Source organism: Benincasa hispida, chromosome 10 (genome assembly GCF_027475165.1).
Source record: "Benincasa hispida cultivar pf3 chromosome 10, pf3_genome.v1.1, whole genome shotgun sequence".
In the NCBI taxonomy this organism is placed as follows: domain Eukaryota; kingdom Viridiplantae; phylum Streptophyta; class Magnoliopsida; order Cucurbitales; family Cucurbitaceae; genus Benincasa; species Benincasa hispida.
In genome coordinates this window covers 22250607-22275972 of record NC_143487.1, presented here as the reverse complement: position 1 = coordinate 22275972, position 25366 = coordinate 22250607, and the positions used below count along the sequence as shown (strand labels likewise).

Here is a 25366-nt window from a genome sequence, read left to right as displayed (position 1 = left end):
GTTGTGAATGAAGAACAAAAAATCGAACAAAAAATTGTATATCACATATACATGCATAAGTTTACATAAGATAACCAATGAGCTTTGTTTATTAGATATGAGTAAATGCAGAATGAAACAACATTTATTTTATTCTTCAAACAATGTGTATCATTACAAACAACGAGAGTCCAAGAGTATTAGGACACCAATCCCAACAGGCTAGCACCTACTTCATGTAATTAATGGAGAGTTAGTGGAACTTGGTGAGTAAGGTGCTTTGCACCTATTGTGGGTCTTTCCAACATTTTGGAAATTTCCACTTTCCATTTTTTTTTTATTTAAATTAAGAAAATTTGATTTCTAAAATCTATTTAATTTAACAAATAAACTAATTTTTTTGTTTATTAGTTTTATAAAATTAATTCAATTAATCAATTTTAGATAAAACTAATAAATACTAATTAATTAAACATTTTAATTAATTTTGTTAATTTAATATCTTAATATTAAATTAATAAAACACCAATTTTACTACAATGAATTCAATTTCACGTAATTAACATTTAAATAATAATTTAAACATTAATCAATTCTCCAAATTTTGTTTAATTTTGATAAAATTAAACATTTCAATTGTATCGAATACCATTGATTGAAACCCTGAATGAATTTGAACATTTCACATTCTTAACCCTAATTTCAAATCTCATAAAAAAACTCAATTTACTAATCCAAATTACGAGTTAGTAGAGGGATCTTATGGACCTACAAATCATGAGCTTCAACGATTTGTAATTAATTGGTTAAACTCTTTAAATCGAATTAATCACTATTCGTTAATTATCAAGACATACCACTATAGCTCGATAGTTGCACTTTGTTCTTACAACCCCAAAAGATCTGTATACCAAGAAAAAACTGAGCCTCTCCCAAATCTTTCATTTGGAATTGAGTCGCTAGCCAGTTCTTAACTGCAGTCAATAGACCTACATCATTCCCAATGAGTAGGGTATCGTCTACGTACAATACTAAGAAGACTACTGAAGCGTTGATGATCTTCTTGTATACACAAGGTTCATCAACATTTTGGTCAAAGCCATACGACTTGATCGTAGTATCAAATCGTATGTTCCAAGATCAAGACGCCTGTTTCAGCACATAAATGAACCGATTCAATTTGCAAACATTTTGCTCTTGACCTTGATCTATGAATCCCTCGGGTTGCACCATGTAAAAGGTCTCCTCATGATTGCCATTCAGAAAGTCCGTCTTGACGTCCATTTTTCATATCTCATAATTATAATTAGCTGCAATGGACAGGAGGATGCGGATCGACTTTAACATGGCAACAGGCGAGAAAGCCTCCTCATAGTCGACTCCCTCTACTTGGGTATAACCATTTGCCACAAGTCGAGTCTTGAAGGTCTGTACCTTCCCAACAGCTCCTTGTTTGTGCTTGTAGATCCATTTACAATCTATAGGTCTTACCTCGTCAAGCTGATCTACAAGATACCATACTGAATTGAAGTACATCAACTCCATCTTGAGATCCATGGCATTGACCTATTCATCTCGGTCAACATCCTTCATTGCCTTTTGATAAGACAATGGATCCTCAATGTCGCCATCTGCTACCATAGGAAGGATTTCTATGAAACCCAGATAGCGAACGGATGGGTTCGCAACCCTCCCACTACGTCGAGGTTCCCTCAACTCTTGAGGTGGAAGCGACCTACTAGATGAACTCCCACCAAAAACTCTTGTTGATGTAGTAGGCTCTTCAACTACTCTTGTTGAAGTTTCAGTAGTTTCATTGGAAAGCTCACGCAACACGACTTTACTTCGTGGGCTGTGCTCCCTTATATGATTCTCCTCTAGAAAAGTAGCGTTCGTTGAAACAAACACCCTATTTTCCATTGGATCATAAAAATAACCCCCTCGTATACCTTTGGGGTAGCCTACAAAGAGGCATAACCTCGACCGTGGTTCCAACTTCTTGGGATTAGCCTCAAGCATATGTGCAGGGTAACCTCCAATGCGGAAGTGACGTAAACTTGCTTTACGTCCGCTCCACAACTCCAAAGATGTTCTCGTAACACTCTTGAAGGGAACACAGTTGAGTATATATACCGCAGTCTCCAGTGCGAAACCCCAAAACGAGTTTGGTAAGAAAGCGTAACTCATCATTGAACGAACCATGTCTAACAAGGTCCTATTTCTCCTCTCCACTACACCATTTTGCTGAGGTGTACTCGACGCTGAGAGTCAGGAAACAATTCCATGTTCTATCAAATAGTCCTGGAATGTCGAGGCTAAAAACTCCCCACCTCGATCCGATCAAAGTGTTTTAATCTATCTATCCAATGCATTTTCAACTTCAGCCTTGAACTCTTTGAACTTTTCAAAGGATTCAGACTTCCATTGCATAAGATAAACATACTCGTACCTAAAGTAATCATCAGTAAAACTGATAAAATACTCATAGCCACCTCGAGCTCGTACATTCATAGGACCATAAAGGTTAGAATGTACTAACTCAAGAGGCTCTTTGGCTTTATAACTTTTTCCAGTAAAAGTTCGTTTAGTCATCTTACCCTCAAGGCAAGACTCGCACACTGGTAAAGAATTTTCTTCTAACTCACTTAGAAGTCCATTCTTCACCAATCCCTCAATCTTATTGAGATTGATGTGCCCTAAATGTAGATGCCAAAGTTGGGCATTTTCTTTTGGAGAAATTCGTCGACGTTTTGATTGAGGACAGTTCTAAACAATTCAGTATTCTGAGGGAATTAATGGCTAGCACATATAAATTAGATTCCAGATTTGCTGTACAAATAAAAACACCATCTTTATGAATAAACACTTTATCCACATTAAAAGAGATAGTATATTTACATTGCAATAAACACTTTACAGAAATAAGGTTCCTCTTTAGTTCGAGAACAATATATACATCATTCAAAATAAGAAACCTATTATATAAAGCTAACTGAAGCCCTCCTACTGCCACAGCTGAGACGACGTGCCCAATGCCTACTCGCATCGTCATTTCACCAACCTCCAGTTGTCGCCAAGATCTAACCCCCTGAAAAGAAGAACAAATGTGGTTAGTGGCGCCCGAATCAATTATCCAGGCTGAATCATCATTCTCCATTAGACAAGTTTCAAGAACTAGTAAATCATATTTACCTTTATCGGCCTTGGCTGCTTTATTCTCTTTCAGATATCGAGGACAAATCCTCTTCCAGTGTCCATCTTCGTTACAGTGGAAACACTTTCTTTTCTCAACCGGTGGACGCCTTCTTGGGGCGACAGGCGGTGGGTTAGCAGACGTCTTCCCTCTTCCCTTACCACCCTTCTTCTTCTTCCCTTGCAGAGTTAGAAGTAGAAGGTGCAGACTTCGTTCCTAAGGTCAAACCTGTGTGGAACATCTTGTTGGGATTGTTGTCCTAATTCTCCCGAAGTCTCGTTGTTTTGTAAAGATACACATTATTCATTGAATAAAATAAGTGTTATTTAATTTTGGCATTTACTCATATCCAATAAACAAAGCTCCTTGATTATCTTATGTGAACTTAAGCATGTATATGTGATATACAAATGGATCATGCCTTAAGTGATAACTTAAATCGGTCTGTAGTATAAGGATTAAAGTGGGATACCTGATCCTGGTGACACTACGGATACGGCCTGCTTTGTAGAGGTTTGCAAGTGTTGTAAACTACTACAGATAGTAGATCATGACCATTCGTGTGGAGACGTGGAGCGGGGGTGTCCTATACAAAGAGTTTGTATAAGACCTGGACCACGAGATGACTAGACTCTGTATATAACGTCGTTGATACTAGAGACTTGCATCTCACCTAAACGGCCATAGGTGACACGACCTCAATCCTGAGTGTTTTGTGAACTCCTGTCTTTGAGGGTGGTCCTTTGATTAGTATGGGTGAGAGTGGCCAGATTGCCAACTCAACATGCCTACCTTTTTGGGGACTTGTCTGATCTGGGAGTTGAGAACTCAATCCACAATATGGAATTCACTTCTTTCCCGAAGCAGGGGTAAGTAGAGAGATTGCTCCCTTAAGGGTTGATTCCAGGGCTTGAACATAGTGGCCACAACTTTTCTTTGGAAGAGAAGACTCAGTCATAGTAGGACTATGATTTATGTTCATTAGAGGGATCAGTGGTATTTAAGAAGAGAGATGTAACTACAGAGGCATAACGGTTATTAGCCCAGCTATACTTACGAGCGATCTGTGAAGGGTTGTCGCACTGCTCATTGGTTTAGATGGACACATAATATATCTGTAGTGAGAAGAGTTCAGCTGTCGGTCTTTAATGGAGTGCCTGGCAGTTAACGGATGGTGGATCCTGTGACTAAAGAGTTTAGTCAATTATTCACGTACCGTTGGAGCTTCGGATCTACAGGTCCATGAGGTCCCCTTGGTAGCTTGAATTCATGTTGAAGGATCAACTTCTTGATGTTGATTTGAAATGTTCAAATTGACAAGAGGTATTTTGATTATATATGATATAATCGGTATGATGTATAAGATACATCTAGTGGAGGATTGATGTAAATGAGATTTACATTAAGTACCATGAAATAGAAAAAGAACTATGGTTTATATGTTTCATGAGATGAAATATTAAAACTATAGGTTATAAATATAGTATGATAAATTGGTTATCATTTATATTTATAATAATATTAATTATTAAATAATTAATACTTTTTCTTTTAAATAACCAAATGTAGTGGGTGGTTATTGGATCATGGTAACCGTGAGTATAAAGAAAAGTGGTTTCCTATTTTTCTAATAAAAAAAAAAAAAAAAAGAAGCTTTTCACAAAAGTTTGAAAAGAATTTGAGTTTTCTCTCTGGCGAAAAGAAACTCACAGAAGTCGTCAAGTAAATACAGATTTACTAAACGACGGTTGGGCGAGCTAAACGATCATGTAGGTCTGAACTAAACGAGCGTGCAATGTTTACTAAACGATCGCATAGCTTTGCTAGACGATCACTGGCCTAAGGTAAACGATCGTGTAGAGACTGTACACGACAGATCGAGCTAAACGATCGCATAGATTTTGCTAAACGATCGTATAGTTTTATCTAATCGATTAGGCATCGACCTATACGATAGGTCTCCAACTTCTCCCACTTGCCCAGTCGTGTATGCAATCGTTCTTTACTTCGTTTGTCTGCCTGACAACAAGTCTGAATAGAGCCCACCCTTTGGATTCTCACACCGAGAATACCAAGGTCGCCTTGTTGGTGGTGTCAGACTCAACTCGACACCGTCGAGGTTTTTCGAAGGCGGTTCATGATGCTGCGGAGGCCGTTCGCTATTGCAGAGGAGTTCGTGACCGAGGATATCGTTAAGGACGAGCGCGAAGTGTTCGTGCTGTGCTCGTGCGGTGTTGTGGTCCTGTAGATAGAGCGCTCGTGGTTGTTGTTGTTCGATCAGAGTGCACATCGGAGCGTGGAGACGCTTCTGCCGCTGTTAGTACAATTTTTCCCTCTGTACATTTTATGTTCATACTGTAATTTCTCTGTATTATTTGCATAACCGCTTGTATGGAAGTCGTTTGTAAATATATGTTGATTCATGATTGTAATTTGGAATAGTCTGTTTCCGCTGCTTATGGAAATCTCGATTCTGATTTCCTTCACATCTTGGAGGATGAAGCAACATTTGCTTCATCGCTCTTCCTCTCCTTACTTTTCAGTAAAGATTGATAGGTATGCAACTCGTTGAGGAAAGTCGTAAGGTTATATTTCACTTTGTTAAGAATCACATTACTAACAAAATATAGGAAGCTCTCCGGCAATGAATGCAAGATTATGCTAACCTGGCTACCCTCATCGATGGTAGACCAACTCCATCACATTAAAGTGGACCATTATGTTAAGCACATGTTCACGAACAAAGGTGCCTTCTTCCATTTTGGAGTTTAATATATATTTAAGAGCCTCATGCATAAGCTGTTCAGACGGTTGTCTAAACATCCCCCGCAGGAACTCCTTGATCTCACGCGCTAAGACCATAGGCTCATGTTTCTTGGCCAAGACTTCAGAAAGACTTGCCAAGACGGGCCTTCTCATTTGCCCTTGTCCATCACTCGTATGCCTCCCGAACATTTCGAACGACATTTGGAGCTGGAATAGGAGGACAGGCCTCCGTGAGAGCGAACATGAGATCCTCGATGATTAGGATCGCTGTGATCATGTGTTTCCATGTTGCGAAATTATCGCCAGTTAATTTTTCGGCGCTTAATAAAACCAACGTGGCTGTTGCCATTTTGAAAAAGAGTTATTGCTGAAAATACGAACAAAACTTTATTCGATTGTGTTAAACATCTTTTAAACCAATAAGTTTTGTAAAACAGTTTCAAGTACCCTAAGTTATAGACTTTTATTTTGCAATGATGCCTAGTGAGGCATGACAAACGTCATCGATGGGGTGATCAGTTGCCCCTTCGCTGGGATGAGACATTCTCAACCATTAGGCAGAACCAACTCTTGGAACTGAACCTAACAACCACCATTTTTTGGTCCAGAACTATTAACCTTTAACAATTTCATGTAAGTGTGACCCCTCACTTTCGGTGCCAGAGTCCCCCTAATGAGCCCACTATAGGAAAGAAGCAGATTAGGACAAGAGATTGTTACCTTATCCTCTTACAGGAGATCAAATAAAGAAACGCGCAAAATTGTCATCCTTTAGGGGGACATTCCCAAAGTGCCTCAAGACGATGTACAATAACTTTATTCAACCTAACGAGGGAGACCGAGGGATATGTTGTCGCACTTCCCGCTCCCACTTACTTAAACACTCTTTCCATCTACCTTGATATTGACCTACCCAAACACCATCCGTTAGAGGGACACACCAAAGGTGCCTCAAGGCCGAGGGTAGGTCTCCACGGTGTGGACTATTTAGAGGAAACGTGAAAGATTTAAGTGAAGCATCTTATGCCCTAAGTAGCTCCCACTAAATATTCTACCTAGAGGTTCATTAACCTAGACAATCTGACTACTAATTTTAGTCTAAGTCATCTTTTTAAACGCTGCTAATAAACAACGTTTGTCTATGAAATATGAATAAGTTCAAGTAGTCACATTTAAACATTTTAATGGACTGTCCTTAACTTACATGCATGCATCAAATCTATCTAATTCACCCTTCCAGGTAAGTTCCTAGGTAGGGGTGTTATGTTTCCGTCAACTTAAATACCCTAGCCTAGATAGAACCCGCCTTAGACAAAAGGTTCTTTATAGATAGATTTGCTACACTTCAACTTTTATTAGCCAATTTAATCCTATTAAACTGATTAAAAGATTAAAGCCTTAGAGTTGCTAATCATATTAGAACCGTGATCTTAGGTCTATGTGATCCAAGTTTTAAACATTTTAAAACCATGAATTAAACATAAGTGAACATGCATGTCTTTCTTATTTTTTTTAGTTCTAATTTCTCTTTAACTTTTAAAAAGAAATAACTAAAAAACCATTGCACACAACAAGGTGTATATAATATTTATAAAGTAACATATGTGTCATGCTTCATGTAATGTCCGGTCATTACTATACATAACTTTTATATAAAACGTAATAACCAAGCAAACATGCTATCATTCACCCTTATACTATAACAATTATAATATAAAGATGATGCATGTCAATGCTTTTTATACATGCATAAATATAACTCTTATATTATATGATGCATGAGCATACATTTACATAATTAAATCATGCTTCTCTAAATTATAACAATTACAATAAAGAGATGATGCATGACCAATGCATAATCTAAGGTGGGATTTACTATATGTGCATACCATATGACATATAATAAACATACATCGCATGTAATTAATAAAGGATTAATGGACCGAGATGAGCCTTTACAGAAAAACAGAATGAAATAACCCTATCTATTACATTTATTGTCGAGTGAACCGTTTCACAGGTGAACCGGGTCTTGAACCGCCGGGAGGATTTCATCGTGTAGTAACGCCGAAGGTAAACGATCGTCCAGCGCGCACTAGATGATAAATGCAAAAACTAAACGATCGCGTAGACGACTACGAGGCTGCGAAGCCTGATCGTCTATGTGATCGCTTAATGCGCTACAGGTAAACGATTTACCTTGCGTTACTAAGTGATTGTTTAGTCAGTTACTAAGCAATAAAGCTTGCTGACCTAAGCGATCGTCTAGTATGCGCACGTTAAACGATACGCAAGCATCCCATCGTCTATATGACTCGATACTCAGCGATCGCGTACTCGATCGTCTACACGATACGATCAACCCTTGATTGTCTCCTTCCTCGAAGAACTGCAACACTTGCTCCGAACTTCTTCACGAACGACTCAAGACTCAAACAGACTTTGAATTACAGACTCAATAATGATTATTAATGCCCAAGAACGCAGGGGCCTTTACAAACAATCGCAAAATATAAAAGAATTAAATCAAATTGAGGCTAACATCCACGAAAACATCCATTAATCCGCACATCCACAACAATTTAACGATTAAACAGAGTAGACATGCACCCACCAAGAATGTATATGTAATTCGTTGCAACAATGAAATTGGAATATCAGAACCTGACTCTAATACCAATTGAAGGATCTCTTAACGAAGAGCATCCGTGAGCGCATTCGTATCTTTCCGATTTCACTATGACCGAAATACAACATATACATTCTAACATACAGTTATGCAAATAAACAAATAATTAACGGCATGCTTTGAACACTAAAGATATGAAGGGAAAGAGTTCACATACAAGTTGAAGATGCTCTTCAAGCGATGAACTCTGATGCAGTGGAAGACCTCTACGTGATCTCGATCGCCCAACAAGCAAGTCGTCTGCAGCAGCACGATCGTCTACACGAACAACAGCAACACGAACTATCACGAACAAGTGAATGCAGCGGGGACGACACCACTAAAATGGAGCCCTTGGTATTCTCGGAGTGAGAATCCAAAGTATGGTCTTTAGTGAGTTTGGTAGATGAAGAAGGAATAACTAATCGTATAGACGATAAGCAAGTGGGAGAGAAAAGGAAGCTATCGTATAGCTAAATGCTTATCGTTTAGAAGAAGCTACACGATCGTGTAGGTTTTACTAAGCGATCGTTTAGAAGAAGGTAGACGATCGTTTAGAAAACACGGCACATTATGCGATCGTTTAGAAAAGCTAAGCGATCGTTTAAGGACTAGTGTGTGATCGTTTAGGCGTGAGGTGTGCGATCGTTTAGGTGCTGAGCAACTATCGTATAGGTTCTCGACTTATGTGATCGTTTACGTTTCCACACTGATGCCAATTTTTTCCGAACCCTTGTAAAATGAAACTAATTTTCATTTTATTCTTCGGTTACCATAACCGAAGCGGCTGCTCCCACTAACGCACGTCCGAGAGAAATTTTAGGTCAATTATCATATAATTAACCAATTAAATAATTAATAAATATAATCATATTACATTCTTACCCTATAATTTGATATTACATATCCACTATAGTAATTTCTCCTCTACTTGATATAAATTATATTTATATCTAATTTTCTCCAAAATAATGTATCTCATACATTTAGTTAATCATATCATATATAATTGACCAGTTCAATTATATCATACATAATCGAACTTCCTCTTGTCAATTTTAACATTTTAAATTAATCCAAATACTGATTCTCGACTTTATCCAAGTTACCCAGGAGACCTAATGGACTTGTGGCTCGAAGCTCCAACAGTACGTGAATAGCTGACTAAATTCTTTAACCACGAGATCCACCATCTGTTAACTGTCAGACATTCCACTAAAGACCAACAACTGAACTCTTCCTACCGCAGATATATTTCTATGTCCATCAGATATAACCAATCATGAATACGATGACCCTTCACAGATGCTCGTAAGTACAACTGGACCAAATTACCGTTTTGCCCCTGTAGTTGCATCTCACTCCTTAAGTACCACTGATTCCTCTAACGAACAATACAACATAGTCTAACTATGTGTGAACACCTCTCGGGGCAAGAGAAGATGTGTGGCGCCACATCGTTCAAGCCTTGGAATCAACCCTTAAGGGAGCTATCTATCTACTTATCCATGCTTCGAGGAAGGAGTAAATTCCATCTTGTGTAGCTAAGTTCCCAGCTCCCAAATCAGACGAATCCCCAAAATGGTAGGTTTAAATCGGCGACCTGGCCACTCGCACTCATACAAATCAAAGGACCGTCTTCAATGGCAGGAGTTCCCAATTCACTCAGGATTGAGGTCATGTTACCATGGTCATCCTAGTGAAATGAAGTCTCTATCATGAACGGTGTTATATAACGAGACATTAACACTTTGTGATCAGGTCTTATACAAACTCTTTGTATAGGACACCCTCGCTCGCATGTCCCCAACACGAATGATCAGGACCAAATCATCTGTGACAAGTCACGACACTTGTGACCATTCCACAAAGCAGGCCGCTTCCGTAGCATTTTCAGGATAAGGTTTCCTTCCTATATTCATATACTACAGACCATTTTGGTTATCACTCAAGACATGATCCACTTGTATGTCACTACATACATGTTTAAGTTACATACAGATAACCAGAGATTTTATATTTCTTGGTTTGTGGTAAAGCAAATAAAACATGCAATCGAGCAAAATATAAGATGTGAAGTAAAATATCATATATTATACAACACAAGCGTTCGTATAAACTGTTTACAAACTACAGGACACGAGACTTTAGGACATCAACCCCAACAACACTCTCCTCACTATAGATGTATTTTTGTCTATTTTAACCATAATCGGTAAGTCGATCATTCATAGGTCGTTCATATTTATAGCTAGGTCAAAATTACCGTTTTACCCCTATAAATACATCTTGCTCCTTAAGCTTCCACTGATCCTCTATTGAACAATTGATTTATAGTACAACTTATAAATCATGACTCTCTCTACCAAGAGAGGGCGGAGCCCCGTTGTTCAAGACTAGACATCAAAACTTAAGGGAACAACCTATCTTCTAACCCTAAGTTAGGTAGGAGTGAATTTCATCTTGCATAGCTATGTCCCCAACTATCTATCCGGTTTTATCTCCAAAATGGGAGGCTTATTGAGCAATGCTATTGGACAGCTCTCACTTATGCAAATCAAAGGATAATCCCAAATAAATAAGAGTTCATAGTAAGCTTAGGATTAAGATCGAGTTACCCTAGGTCATTAAGTATGAAATAGTCAGTTTTAACAATAAACCGTTGTTATAAAGAAAAGTGACTATTTTGAGGTCCGGTCTTATACATACTCATTGCATAGGATGCCTCACTTACATGTCTCTACATGAATTATATTTGGATCACATCCTTTGTATCAGTATACAAAATAGACCACATTTAATAGTGTCAGTAGGATGAAATACCCAATTTCATCCATATACTTATAAACCATTTTGGCTATATACTATAACTTGATCCTATTTTATGTCACCACATAAAGTTAAAGTATTTATACTATAGCCATGGATTTGTTTATTGGATTTTCACAATAGAATGCAATATCAATAATTTTATTGAATAAAATACTCAATAATATTTTTATTGATAAATAAAATATGTTAACACTATTTATGAACTGTGAGTTTAGGACATTCCCAATATGATTGAGCCGAATGCTTCATCGCACAGAACTTGCGATCACTAAGGCCCCATTACTGATTATCAAATACTTCTAGTCATAATCGCATTGCCTTGTCTTAGGTGTTCTGAGCACACCTTACGTAGTTAATCTTTACTTCCTTAAATCACCTCTTCATATCAACTGAGTGGCCCATCATTGCATCTGTCCATGGCAGTCTTGACTGCCAACTTCTAAACTTCACAGCCGCTGATTCTCTTGATACCATTCTAGCATTTTGCCTTAGCATCCCCTCTGGAGTGTTTGTCTAGGCAATTTAGCTATTTGCATGCTGTCTATACTAGCCTTCTCCACCTTAGGTGAAGTCGGTTGCATACTTCTCTCATACGCCTCGGCTAAACATCAAACTCGACAACTAACTTAACTTCCTTCACGACCTTCCACATACTTCATGGGTTGGGCATAGTTTCCCTTCCTTAAATACTTGGCCGCGTAGCATTTTGGAAGAGTTGGTCGTATACATTGACAGGATTTTGTCGCATGGACCTTCCATTTTCCTTCTAAGTGTGAACCCCTCTTCAATTCACCCGAAAGCACACACTTCATACTTAGAATATTTTCTACCTTAAAAAAGGCCCAAGGGCCATCCTTTAACACTTGAAATTTTCTTCTCCCTTAACATCTCATACATGCTCTTGCACTTCATACTATTACAAACATTACAATTATCATAAACATAGACTTATAATGACACTGAACACAAAATTAAGAGAACTTAAGCATAATTAACTAGTAAATCGAATTTAGGGGTTTACACAACAATTATTTTAAAATCTATTGTAACTCCAAAGGAAGTCTCACATTAATGATATTTTATTTTTATTTTTTTAAATGTTTGTCGATTTTATTACCATATAATAGAAATGACGACCTCATATCTACGTTGAATGATTAAATCCACAGTACTAATATGACTATTTGCAACTCAGTTTTGAATTTATATATAAAAATTGGAACTTTCCTCAATTATTGTAACACTTAGATTAAGAAAGGAAAAGTACTTGACAACCGAAGAAGAAGAGAACATTATTTGGTGAGTCAACCATTAGCAGCCTCTAATTATCCATCCAGCTTTGCATCAAGAGATTTAAAAGAAACACGCACGCGAGCTCCTTTGTCCCAATATACAAAATAATGAAAGGACTAAATTATTGTATTTTCTTTTTCTTTATACAAAATTCGAGGCTTCTTCTAACCTTTGTACAGAACAGGTCTCAATTGTACTATTTGCATTTGTTTATGAGTAAAACTAGATCAGCAGCATCCGTTGAATCGAGGGCTTTCGATTTTGCTCTTGCTTCACAAGGTTAATTAGTCGCTCAGCTTTCACCATCTATATCCGACTGTGGGTGTCGTGCTTCTTGGTAGTTCTTGTGTTTTGACTCCAATTGAAGCAACCCAATCGTCTTTTAAGCTCTGTGTTCAAATGGGTTTGGCTTTATTTCTCTTGGGTATTTCTCGCCGATTGGAATCATTGAGGTTTATGGTTGATAATTAGGCATCTTTTCCTGATATGGTGAGCAGAGAAGGTTTTGGGTGTTCGGAGTTCCAGAGAAGATTTGGATATTTTTCCAGAACTGTTTTTGCTTTGTGGGTTGTTCAATTTTTGGTTTCCCAGCCTGTGGATGGTCTAAGACCATTGCGGGAGAGGGCTCGATCATGGGGCGACGAGGTTTGTAGACTATTTTTCGTTTTTTTTGTGGGCTTTGATGCTGATTAATGTTCTTGATTAAGTTTGTTGCAATATTCAATATAGTAGAAAGAATTTGAGTACCCATATACGTTACAAGTTTGACTTGATTTTGAGAGCTTTAGATGATACCTGCTTTCTTTGCAATGTCTCAATAAGCTGTACAAGCATGAGTTATGAAAGAGATTGTTTTCTGAATATAACTTTTGAATGACTTGCTACAAATACCATATCCCCAGTTATGAAGTCCGTTTCTGAAATCCATAATTTAGAAAAGTGTGTGAGATTCACTGCTCGAACAATATTTGAACGTCGCAATGGGGAATTGGTAACGTCGTATCAAAATCAAGGGACCGCTTACTTGTTTCTGTTGTGCTAAACTTTCTTGTACGCAATGTGGAAACACATTGTCTATTTTAGAGACTTAGCTTAACTGTTATAAACAGCAGTTCTCAGCCTCAGGCTTACTTAGCCGATGCCATTCCACTAGTTCTGATGAGTTTTTTATTCTCTTCTTTATCTTCTATCGCTAGGATTTCATTTCTTTTTATTTTCGTATGTAGCTCCTCCATTTAATTAAGTCTGAACTTTTCCTTTTCAAGAGACCTGGTTCCTTTCATGTCATAGATAATGTTTATGGATATATAATGGCGTGAATTGTCACTTTTTTTTTTTTAATAAATAATTTCTTCCAATTCCCCAAGTTGACATGTCAGTCAAAATTATTTACCATTTGTTACTGCTTACTGATAATTGCATCCTTTTAGTGATCCAACTTTGAATCTGTAACTATTAAAAATACTGGTCCTTTGTTAATATGTTATGGTGACATATCTTTTTTGTTTGCAGTGGTTGTTTGTAAGAAAAGATAAAAGTGATTTGGGTCCATTTTCTGAGTGGAATATTACAGGAACTTATAGAGGTTTGCACTTATCCATCATAGTTTTAAACTTCGGCCACTTAGCATTTATTTTACACGATTTTGTCATGTATGGTGAATGTTTGAAGATACTCGTGTCATTATAATATATTTGAAGATACTTGTGTCAATTATAATATCATTTCACTATAAATTATTCGGAATATTTCTTGCGGAAAATTTGTTGTGCTCGATTATCTTTTATTGCTTAAATAAGTCTGCAATTCCTTTTTAATAGCTTGTTTTACAAGTTGAAAATCCAGTAGACCTGCTAATATTTCTTTATTTGTTCTGTGGCTGTGGAATAATTTGATCTTTGTCAATGTCCTTAATTATTTTGACAATTTCAGTGATTGAAATTTACAAGTTACAACAAAATGGAGCCCAACTTTAGCCACTTAGCATTTCTTTTACACGATTTTTTCGTGTTTGGTAAATGTTTGAAATAATATGTTTGGCTTGCCCCTAGTCAGTATAAACTGTTAAGAACATGTCTTGCTGAAATTTTTTTATGCTTGATTTCTTTTATTGCTTAAAGATGTCTGCAATTCCTTATTAATATCTTGTCTTATGAGTTGAACACCCAATAGACCTGCTATAGTGCTTTATTTCCTCTGCGGTTGTGGATTAATTTGATCTCTGTCAATGTGCGTATTTATTTTGACAATTTCAGTGATTGAAATTTACAATTAAAGGAAGTTCTTATTGGGGAAGTAATGAAAAGCTCTTCAAACTTGCAAAAAGTGGAAACAAAATAATGTTAAAGAGGAATGTGTTTCTCACACTAAGTGGCAACTATAATAAGAACTAATTTCTTGAATGGAAATGTAAATTGCAGGCAGCTGGAGTTTTCTAGATTCCACAAATAACTCTTCCAGGTTTCCGGATTTCAGAAATTCCAATGGCAATTCAATTATCGAATTAATTAGTACGCCAACCAAAATATCTGGTGTACATTATGTTCAGGTGAGGACATTCAGTGTCAATGAAAAGACTAAACCATTCAACTGTGTCCAGTGTAGAGGCACTAGAGATAGACGTGATTGTGTATTTATGTACTCAAATGGAACTTTGTTTTTGCTTTTTGGTAGTCATTAAGATCGGTAAATTATTGCACAAATTTTGGCTTTGGAACATAAGAATTTCCGTGCTCTTGTTTTCCCTCATTTCTCCTTAAAAATCTCTTCCACGCTAGATAGATCTGTTTCTTCGTTTTGGTATCGAACTTACTAAATATAGACTTTAGACTAGGTTGGCCCTAAGAAAGTTATCTCACAAACATATCTGGGATTTTTAACCTGAGCTAAGTGACCCTTTTATTCTACAACTTCCTGTGAGTAATTTCAATGTTGAAGTTTATTATATCTATATTTAAATATGCTAGCTTACTTCAGGGCGTTCCTTTTGTATGCCTACTCTACGAATTTAATGGCATCTACTTTGCATTCAATCAAAGGTGCTGTTTACAACTCAATGGACACTTGCATTCCGTTCCATAACGTTAGTATCATTGATGGCATTCACTTGCCATGATATTTATTTTCTGTATACATCTCACATTTGTGCTCGTGCCTTTAGAGTTTGGATGATACTAATGTATGCCAATTTCTTTATTTTTTTAACCTTTATCTTATTGCACATCTTTCTAATCTGGAGCTTGTTTTATGTCTTTTAATATGCTGATGACAGGGTGTTGTTATTTTTCATGATGTAATTGGTAACGAACATGATGTTGGTGGAGTTCAAATTAAGGTTGAGGGTGTATATATTTGGCCTTTTAGACAGCTCCGGATGGTAGCTAACAGGTAAAATTCGAGTTGCTTCTCTTTTGACTAAAAAATTGTCATTCCTTAACTTTGTGTTTATAATTGCCATATTGTGAGGGTCTGAGGGAGATGTGCTATTGCCATTTCCAATTTCTCTCAGTTCGTCCTCTTTCTATTGTCTTTATTAGTTTATTATAGTGGTGGTTTTTGTTTTTGGGTTATGTCGATTGAACTATTAAAACTATTCTACTTGTGTCCTTTGAATTTCTATCGAAAACTTAGTCTCATTTTCTATTTACAGTGGAAAGGGAGGAGAATATAAACAAGAAGTGGACAGTATCTTATCCAATCCCTATCATCTGGCAAGGCTTCCTCCTTCGAGGATAAATGTTGTTATTCTTGAAATAATACAGTTGATTTCATCATGTGAATTATCCTTACTGATGAAGCTTCTAAATAACTTCTGAACAGCTTGGAGTTTTCTCCTCCCAGGTGTTCCAAGAATCTCCACAAGATAAGATGTGGAGAAGAAGCCACTGTAATTTTCCCTCACTTGGACTTCAAACCACTTTCACTTATGTCAGTACTGATTTTTTCCTTTCTTATTGCAGCACCAATTTATGAAATGGAGAAGCATTGCAATATTGAAATAGCAGCTCAAATATCATATTTCTCTTCTGCACAAAATGGTACTTGATGTCTCAGCCTATATTTCGTGCTTTCTTTTATGTTTTCTTCTCCCAATCATGTTCTTCCCAAAAGGCAATGTTGTGTGGACGTAGCTATACTCGTTTTTCCCAGTAGTTAAGAACTTACGGACAGAGTACACAACATTGTAGCATTTCCTCATGTATTCAGAAAGCCAGTGGATTGCTTGGATATTACAATTAATAGAGAATTGCATCAGAGATTTGGCAAATTTTCAATTTTTCATAAAGCTTAAGTGCTTGATTACTCATTTTATTACCATTGAGAAACTTGAAAAAACATTATAAGCAACTATTTCTGGAGAAAGAAGTTTCTTTTACATTATTCGAGAAACATATAAGCCGCAGATTCTTTGTGGCCAAATAAATCCCTTCAATTATTTCCTTGTCCTTAGACCCATCTGGAAGGCAACTACTATTTGTGATGTCTTCCAAAAACTTAGAGCATTCTTCCTTTCTACCATTCTTAACAAGAGTGACAATCATGGTTGTCTTTGCAGTAGGAGAAGACAAAGTTTTTGTTTTTCTTTGGTTTTTTTTTTTTTGTGAAAAGGAAAAACGAGTCTCTTTATTGATCTGAGACTAATGCTCAAGGTACAAGAGGATTATACAATGAGCAAAAAGGTCTATGGATCAGGGGACGCACTTGGACATCTTAACTAGGTTAATACCCCCTTAGCGTCCTCATCATTTCCTTACAATCTATCTCAATATGGTAGAATAAAAACACAGCAATATAGCCAAAAGAATAACACGGGCTAGGGGAAACAACACCTACGCCCTTACAAGATATGGATGGTAAACAAATAAACGAAGTTAAAACTCTTGCTTGAGAAAAGAGCTCCAATTTAGACTTGTCTTGTACTGAATAATCTTGGAAGAATTTGGAAAGGGAACACCACGGGGAGGCATTAAGCTTTGCAGCTTCAAAACGAAGCCAATGGGTTGCTTTATTATGGAATATTCTTTGATTTCTCTCGAACCACACTTCCGATAATAGTGCTTTGATTGCATTACTCCATAGCACTCTTGGGGCTGCTTTCAGCTTAGGTCCAATTAGAATCTGCCATGTATTCTCACGGGAGGACCTGTCAAATACCCATTTGATGCCAAAAATATTAAAAAGATTCTGCCAGCATTTAATAGTGTAAGAGCATTGGAACGACAGATGCTGCTGGGTTTCATTATTTGCCATACAAAGGGGGCAAATTGAAGGATACAAACAGTGTGTGGGGAGTTTTCTTTGAAGTGTTTCTGGACAATTTAAGGATCCAAAAATCATAATCCAAATTGTGATATTGACCTGGCGCGGACTCTTGATCTTCCAAATTGCCTTTTCTAAGTCTTTTTCCAGTGGGGATGAGATTTTGGAGATGATCAACCAATGATTTGACCCAAAAAGTACCCCCTGATTCTAGCGACCAGAATCGAGAATCGGGGCTGTCTATCACCTTTTTCCTTGAGATCTGCCCAATAGGACTCTGAAATTCCTCTAGTTCATCCCTTTCAAGAGTCTTCTAAGGACCACTGACTATGAAGAATGAGTGAAATCCCAATGTTCTGCTACTGATCCTTGAGGACTGAGAGCAATCTTAAATATTTTTGGGTAGAGTACATTTAGAGGCAGTTTGTCTGCCCAAGAATCCAACCAAAATCTGATTCTGTTGCCATTTCCGAGTTTGTGAAGTGCTAAGGCTTCAACTTTAATCCATGCTCTTGAAATGCATCCAAGGACTTCTAAGGCTTAAATTAAATTTTCCTGCTGTGTGCCAATTAAAAAAGTCCTTTCCATGAATGCTTCCAATAACTTGGTGCCAAAAGGAATCGTCTTCATTAAAGTATCTCCAACCCCATTTGGCAAGTAATGCCAAGTTTTTCTTTTTTAGCCCACCAAGGCCCAATCCATCATCCTTTTGATTTCGAGAGACTATCTCCCATTTTATCAAATGATTAATTTTACCCCTTTTGTGCCCTTCCCAAAAGAAATTTCTCATCAATTGATCTATTGAAAGCTACCTTTTCGGCATACGGAATAAGGACATTAGTTAGTGGGTAAATTAGAAAGAATAGACTTACAGAGTGTTACTCTTCCCCCTCTTGATATATTGTACTTTTTCCATTTGTCCAGCTTGGTTTGTATTTTGTCAATGACCAGTTGCTAAAAGGAGACTTGCTTTGGATAGCCCCCCAAGGGTAATCCAAGGTATGTGGAAGGCAATTTGCCTACTTTGCAATTCAGTCTTGCAGCTGCTGTGATAATTGTTTGATCGTCTAAATTAACTCCAATTACTGCTGATTTTTCCCAATTCACTTTTTGCCCCGAGTACCATTCAAGCAATTCTATGATTTTCCTCAGATTATCAAGCATTTGTACATCATATTTGCAAAAAATCAAGGTATCATCCGCGAATTGTAAGATAGACACATGAGCTTTTTCCTTCCCAACCAGAAAACCGTCATATAAGCCTTTTTCATGAAGCCTTGCTATCAAGGAGCTCAATACTTCACTTATCAAAAGGAAAAGGAAGGGTGATAGAGGATCCCCTTGACAAACACCACTTGAAGCTATAATTCGGCCTCTTGGTCTTCAATTAATGAATATAGAGAATCTTGGATTTGTGATACAGCCCATCATCCATGTTATCCATTTTGCATCAAATTTTTTTCCAATTAGGACCTTTTCAAGAAAAATCCAATCTACCCGATCAAATGCTTTCCCCATGTCTAATTTGAGAATCCACCCACTTTTCCTTTTAGTCCTATAATCTTCGACTACTTCATTGGCTATGAGAATCGGATCTAAGATTTGCCTTCCTTCGATGAAGGCACTTTGGGTGGGTGCTATGATATCATGCATAATCCTTTTTTAGTCGCTCGGCTAAGGCTTTTGCCACAATTTTGTATGTTAAGGTAGATAAAGTAGAACCTTAAATTCTAATGAAGCCAAAGAGTAATGCCTGCTTCTTCTCTCAGCTACCGTGCTTTGCAGAAGGTATCATTAGCAGTTTTATAAGTGAAATTGTCACGGTCATAGTTGAGTGGGACCATCTCCTTCACTGACCTGATGCCTCTTCCTTTCTTAACTTCAACCAAAAACAATTTATTATGTGTTTGCATCCAGTTTGAGTTGTCTTCAAAATCTTAAACAAAACTTCAGCTTCCTAACATTACAGGATTTTAACATGACCACGTGAAGTTAAATATCATGTTCAGAACTTTGCTATATATTTCTTCAGAATCCCCAGTATAACTTCAATAGGAAAAGTTTTCTTGTCATTTCTCATCTGATGATCAATGTCACAATGATAGAGAATTCAATCCTGCTTGACCTTATTTCTAGTGCAATGAAGTACATTCAATCGTGTCTCTGTGAAGTGTGAACCCTAGGCTCATGGGCGTAGATCTCTTGATTTTTTTAGAGAAGAAACATTTCATTGAATAAATGAAATAAAGGGGAGACCCCAAAGCACCTAAAGATGATTACAGGGCGTAGTTCTCTTGATGCCCAACCTTGTAAAAAATTTAATCAAAATAATTAGCACTTGAATGGATGTTCAATAGGTTAAGAAGTGCATGAAATTAACGGGGATTTTTGTAGTAGATTTCCTTATCCTTTTCTCAATTCAACTGCCCTTGCAATTTGGCATTTCTCCTTGTGACTTATATACATTGCAGTAAATGGAGAACATGATCATTACCATATTGAAGGATTAATGGAGTCTCCTGCAGTAGACGATGATGGAGATTGCTTTTCACCCTTAGCATTAAATGCCACTTCTGTGAACATTGAGATCTACTACAACAAAGCAGTGAATTATACCTTGATGGTCACTTTTGTATCCTTTTTATGTTTGTTGGACTTTTTCTTACATTTATGTATCGAGTATTTTTTTTAAAGGGGAAAAACGATTTCCTTATATATATTTGAAAACTTGGTTGGTTTTCTTATCAAAATTTCATTAGATCTCTTTCCTTCAAGTACTTCTCTTAATTCGGCAGATGGAACATAGCAACACTCAATCTGTAAGGACTTTTACTTGCAAACATTTATTTTGAGGTTCTCCCATGCATTCTGATATTGGTGACGTGTCAGATATTGATACTCTACCTATTTCACTTTCTTTTAAGCTATAGTTGCTGGGCAACTCAACTCATCTATACCTTTAACTCATCCATTTGTATCTCACAGGGCGCTGCCAAAGTTTCAATACTGATGATCGGGCAGCAGGCTATTATGGATGCTTATCTATGTCTTCTGCATTTGACTGCAGGAATATTAGTCGGTAAGTTAAAACTATATTGTGATTTCCAGCTTCCATTTTGTTGTTACTTGTGTTTCATATATTTCAAACTTGTAAAATTATCTTCTATCCTCTAGAATTCATGGTAAAGACCATATTTTGGAATGTAGTTTCAACTTTTAATTGTGAGAAGGTTAGCCTAGTAACTTTGAGTGATTAAGAAGAATAGCTTCAGTGTGGTGATTGGTAGCAAGGAGAGGAGGGGAGAGGGTGTCTCAATCTTTCCATTACCTGGCTCTGTGAAAGTTTTAGAAGCATCGTTAGGATATTGAGGGGAAACTGATTCTCCAGGGAGTTACTCTGTGATGATTATGTTTTGTCGATTGATAAGACTTTGAACTAAAAGGATAACTGGAAAGTTACCAAGAAAGCTTCCTAAGAATGATAGAAGGGTTATCCAATGTTATTAGCGCAGATACTAGGGGAAAAAGTTTTGCAATTGAGGCAAGGAGTGGTCAGGATATTTGCTATAGTGATAACCAAGATTTTTCTTGCCAAGACAGAACATGTGCTAGAGGGCCTTCTTGAGTTTAGGTAGTGAAGAAGATCTTTGGTAAGATGCTGAACCCTATGAAAGCAATTATCATTTTTCAAAGAAGATTTTAGGGAGCCTTAGTGGACTTTTAGACATATGGTATAGAAAGGAGATGATTTTCATCCCATTTCTTCAGGTTGATGAGTTGTTGACAGCATTGATCATTAGGCATTTTAATGGAGATTGCTACCAGAAGAATACACTAAACTTAAAAAATTGGGGGTAGAATGAAAACTTTTTAAAGTGCTAAGTGCAAAATTGAAATCATTTTTTACGGGTATTTTTTATATATGAGCTATGAGGTACGAACTTACTTGAACAAATCCTGCCTTGAATAGGAACAGGTCTACTGCTTTGACATTTGTGTCCTTGAGTTTTATAAAAAAAAAAATAATAATAATAATAAAATAAAATAAAATAAAAATTAGCCTTGAGATGATATCACCGTTGTTTCTGATTGGCCTCTCAAGTTTCCATGACTTCCCTTTGGAGACAGTCCGCAATGCTTGTTGTTTAAAGCAGCCTTAACATTGAGCCCCTATTTTAAGGTTATAGTATGAGATCTCCATCAACTAATCATTACTAGTAGAGCATTTATAAGGTCATGTACTTTTCTGTCGAGCATTTATAAGGTCTTTGGTCTTGTCTGAAGATTTCGTAATGTGTCCCACCTTATGCAGAAAAGGAATGAAGTTTTGGAGTTTAAAGCAGCCTTAACATTGAGCCCCTATTCTAAAGCTACAGTATGAGATTTCCATCAACTAATCACTACTAGTAGAGCTGTTTGGATTGATGGGAGAAAAAAATATTTTTCAAAAAAATCATTTTTATTTAAACTCTTTTGATAAAAATGGTCTAAAATACATCTTGAAAATGTTTTCAAAGCTATTTTGAGTGTTTGCCAAACACTTCAATTTTTTTTCCAAAATGACTTATTTTCAAAATTAAATGCTTGAAAAGTTAAACCAAACTAACTCTTAATATTTGATATTCTCTGTGATTTTGGCCACGTTATTTTCTGTATTTATAAGGACTTCAGTTTTGTCTGAAGATGTTCATCAGTAATGTGTCCCACCCTATCCAGAAAAAGGATAAAGTGTGTAGCCTCCATTTGGTTTATATTGCCATCTAGTTGTGAAGTTTGTAGCCTCTATCAGTCACATAGAGGTTGAAGCCGTTCATGACATTTTGAAGATTTCTAATTTGTCTCTATTAGATGGAAATTCTTCAAGTGTAGAGTTCATAATTTTGTGTGTGGCAACCCGTGCTTTGAATAATTTATTTTTAATTTGGTCTCCTTTTTTAATGTGTAAGTTAACATTTTATAATTATTGTCGATTTTTTCCAGTAAATCTTTTTACTTTAACCATGCTGCTGTCTTTTCTTCAGAATCCTTATTTAATGCTTTTGCAACTGCTGCATTTTTCAAGTTCGTTGTGTTCTCAATTTTTGAGATGAGATATCTTCTTGCAATATGGAAAGCCAGTAGGCCTATGAACAATGGAGAAGGTTGGGAAACCATGAGACGCGAACTTTCAGTTCTATACAGCCGTTTCTGTGAGTATCATATCTCAACCGAAATTTCTTTATTCTGCATATGGAATTCGACTGGAAAGTTCATTTTATTCCTTTCTACAAAGAGTGTATATCATTGCGAGTTGTGACTAGTGCCATTTAGGTATCAAATTATGATCACCATTTATCTCTTCTCATATGCTAGCTTACCTGATTCCTAGTTCTGTTCAAATTTTAATCAAACGTTCATGACTATCTGCAGATGGAATTCTCTTGGGAGGCATTTTCCTTATGTACGAGTTGCATCGTTTCCTGAGACCGATTCTCCTTCTCATGTACTCCTTTTGGATACCTCAGATAGTCACCAACGTTATTCGTGACTCGAGAAAACCTTTGCATATACATTACATCTTAGGAATAACTATAACTCGGCTTGCAATTCCATTATATGTGTTCGGCTGCCCCCACAATTTCATGCGTATTCAGACTGATAAAACTTGGTGCATTTGTTTGGGCGTCTTTACTTTTCTCCAAGTGGCCATTCTTCTTCTTCAGCACTACTTTGGATCCCGGTGGTTCATCCCTCGTCAGGTTAGGACCGAGGAATATTATCTCGCTCTGTGGTTGCTACATAAATAAGTACATCTTGTCGTGCCCCTCCCCCGGCTTTAATCCAATATACTCGCTCTCTGCCATGGCATGTATACGGCATATTATTGTCATTGATTTGGCATAATTTGTCCCAGATTCTACCCGAGAAATACAGCTACTACCGGAGGATAGATCAAAATGGGAATCACGCTACAGATTGCGTCATTTGCATGACCACCATAGACGTTTCACGCCCTAATGATTGCATGGTATGCCGGCACGATTTGTTGCCCTGGTTTTCAGTAACCTATTAGCCTCTCAGTACTCACCATATCATGATCAATTCTAACTTGGTGCCTCATTTCCTATAGATTACTCCATGTGACCATTTCTTCCATTCCGTTTGCTTACAAAGATGGATGGATATAAAGATGGAATGCCCGACTTGCCGCCGTTTGCTGCCGCCTGCCTGATCGTATCTAGTTGTATCTACATTTATTTACAATCAACTGACATTTTCTTGCCCCCAAATTTTGGTATGTACAATCTTTTAAGAAAACATTGTTTCCAGGCATGCATCTAACATCTTTGTAATAATTCGAGAGTTGCACCTTATTTTACAAGGGCAGCAAGTGGCTTCATCTTCATATTTCTACCATTTCTTTCTCAGGTTGGGAAAACAAGGGCAGCTTTGAAGCAGCTTTAAGATGTTATATAGAGAGTTACAAAATGTTGGGCTTCAACAAACACATCCAGTAGCTGATCTTTATTGTTTGTATAATGTATATCTTTTCTGTACATTGATACAATATCTGTAGTTCAGTAGGGTAGTAGATGTGAGTGAATCTCTTCTTAGTTTGAATCTTTGTATTCTGTTTAAAATAATAAAGTAATATTAACTCTTAACTTGCACTGCACTGGACACTCCCTTGGGAAAACTTATAACCAAGATACTGATTACCATCTTGCATTCTCAGGGTCATTTTGGAACCCTCATTCACTATCTCATGGTAGGGTTGTAAGGGACTCAGATTCATGTAATGGCTTCACTTCTGAAATGGAACTAAAACAAGTAGTCTGACAATTATGTTTCAACTGTTTTCTTAGTTTACTCCAAATCTGGTAGATATTTATGGTATATTTGGAGTCAGTACTATCTTAAGACTGTAATAATCACATCTTGTTATAGTAAATATTATTTTGTATTCTTTAAGTAAATATTCTTTTGTATTTTCTATTAGTTACAGTTAACACTATTTTAAAACTCTCATTTGTTACAGTATTTATTATTTTACATTTATCATTTTTTTATTCTTTACTATAATGTTTATTATTTTCTTAAACTAAAATAGTTTACACCTCGAATATATATTTCTATAATCCAAATTAAAATAATCTACACCAAAATACAAACTATTACAATTCAATTATAATAATTTGACTATAATAATCAACTCTTTGCCTCAAACACTCTTGTAGAATGTAAGACTAGAATGATTTTTGAAGTGATTAAAAATATTTTTATTTTATATTTAAAAAGTAACATTACAAACAAGCCACAAATCTCAAGCCTTTTAAAGTGATAGAATTTTTGTGACTTTTTAGTCTTTAGCGACTATCTATTTGGATTTTCGG

At 36.7% G+C, this 25366-nt stretch overlaps 1 protein-coding gene across 2 annotated transcripts; it reads left to right on the top strand.

Annotated features, from left to right (window-relative positions):
* The first annotated feature begins 12823 nt into the window (after positions 1 to 12823).
* Positions 12824 to 24637, top strand: LOC120088050 (transmembrane E3 ubiquitin-protein ligase FLY2-like). Of its 2 annotated transcripts, none has more exons than XM_039045077.2 (15): positions 12824 to 13379; positions 14247 to 14319; positions 15155 to 15282; positions 16006 to 16121; positions 16384 to 16444; positions 16554 to 16620; positions 16694 to 16771; positions 20465 to 20625; positions 20753 to 20812; positions 20979 to 21072; positions 23015 to 23182; positions 23403 to 23731; positions 23887 to 24000; positions 24103 to 24267; positions 24402 to 24637. In XM_039045077.2, exons 1-14 carry the CDS (start codon positions 13221 to 13223, stop codon positions 24202 to 24204), a joined length of 1710 nt encoding a protein of 569 aa, XP_038901005.1. In that variant the 5' UTR covers positions 12824 to 13220; the 3' UTR covers positions 24205 to 24267; positions 24402 to 24637. The 2 variants fall into 2 exon arrangements, with proteins under 2 accessions (XP_038901005.1, XP_038901004.1); XM_039045076.2 differs by having other exon boundaries at positions 16384 to 16471.
* The last annotated feature ends 729 nt before the right edge of the window (positions 24638 to 25366 follow it).

Bases quoted from the DNA above. Each gene is read 5' to 3' on its own strand.
- LOC120088050 (XM_039045076.2), top strand. From the start codon at position 13,221: ATGGTGAGCAGAGAAGGTTTTGGGTGTTCGGAGTTCCAGAGAAGATTT. The intron at 20,626-20,752 runs GTATCCTTTTTA...AAATTTCATTAG, and splicing joins ATACCTTGATGGTCACTTTT to ATCTCTTTCCTTCAAGTACT. The intron at 23,183-23,402 runs GTGAGTATCATA...GACTATCTGCAG, and splicing joins AGTTCTATACAGCCGTTTCT to ATGGAATTCTCTTGGGAGGC.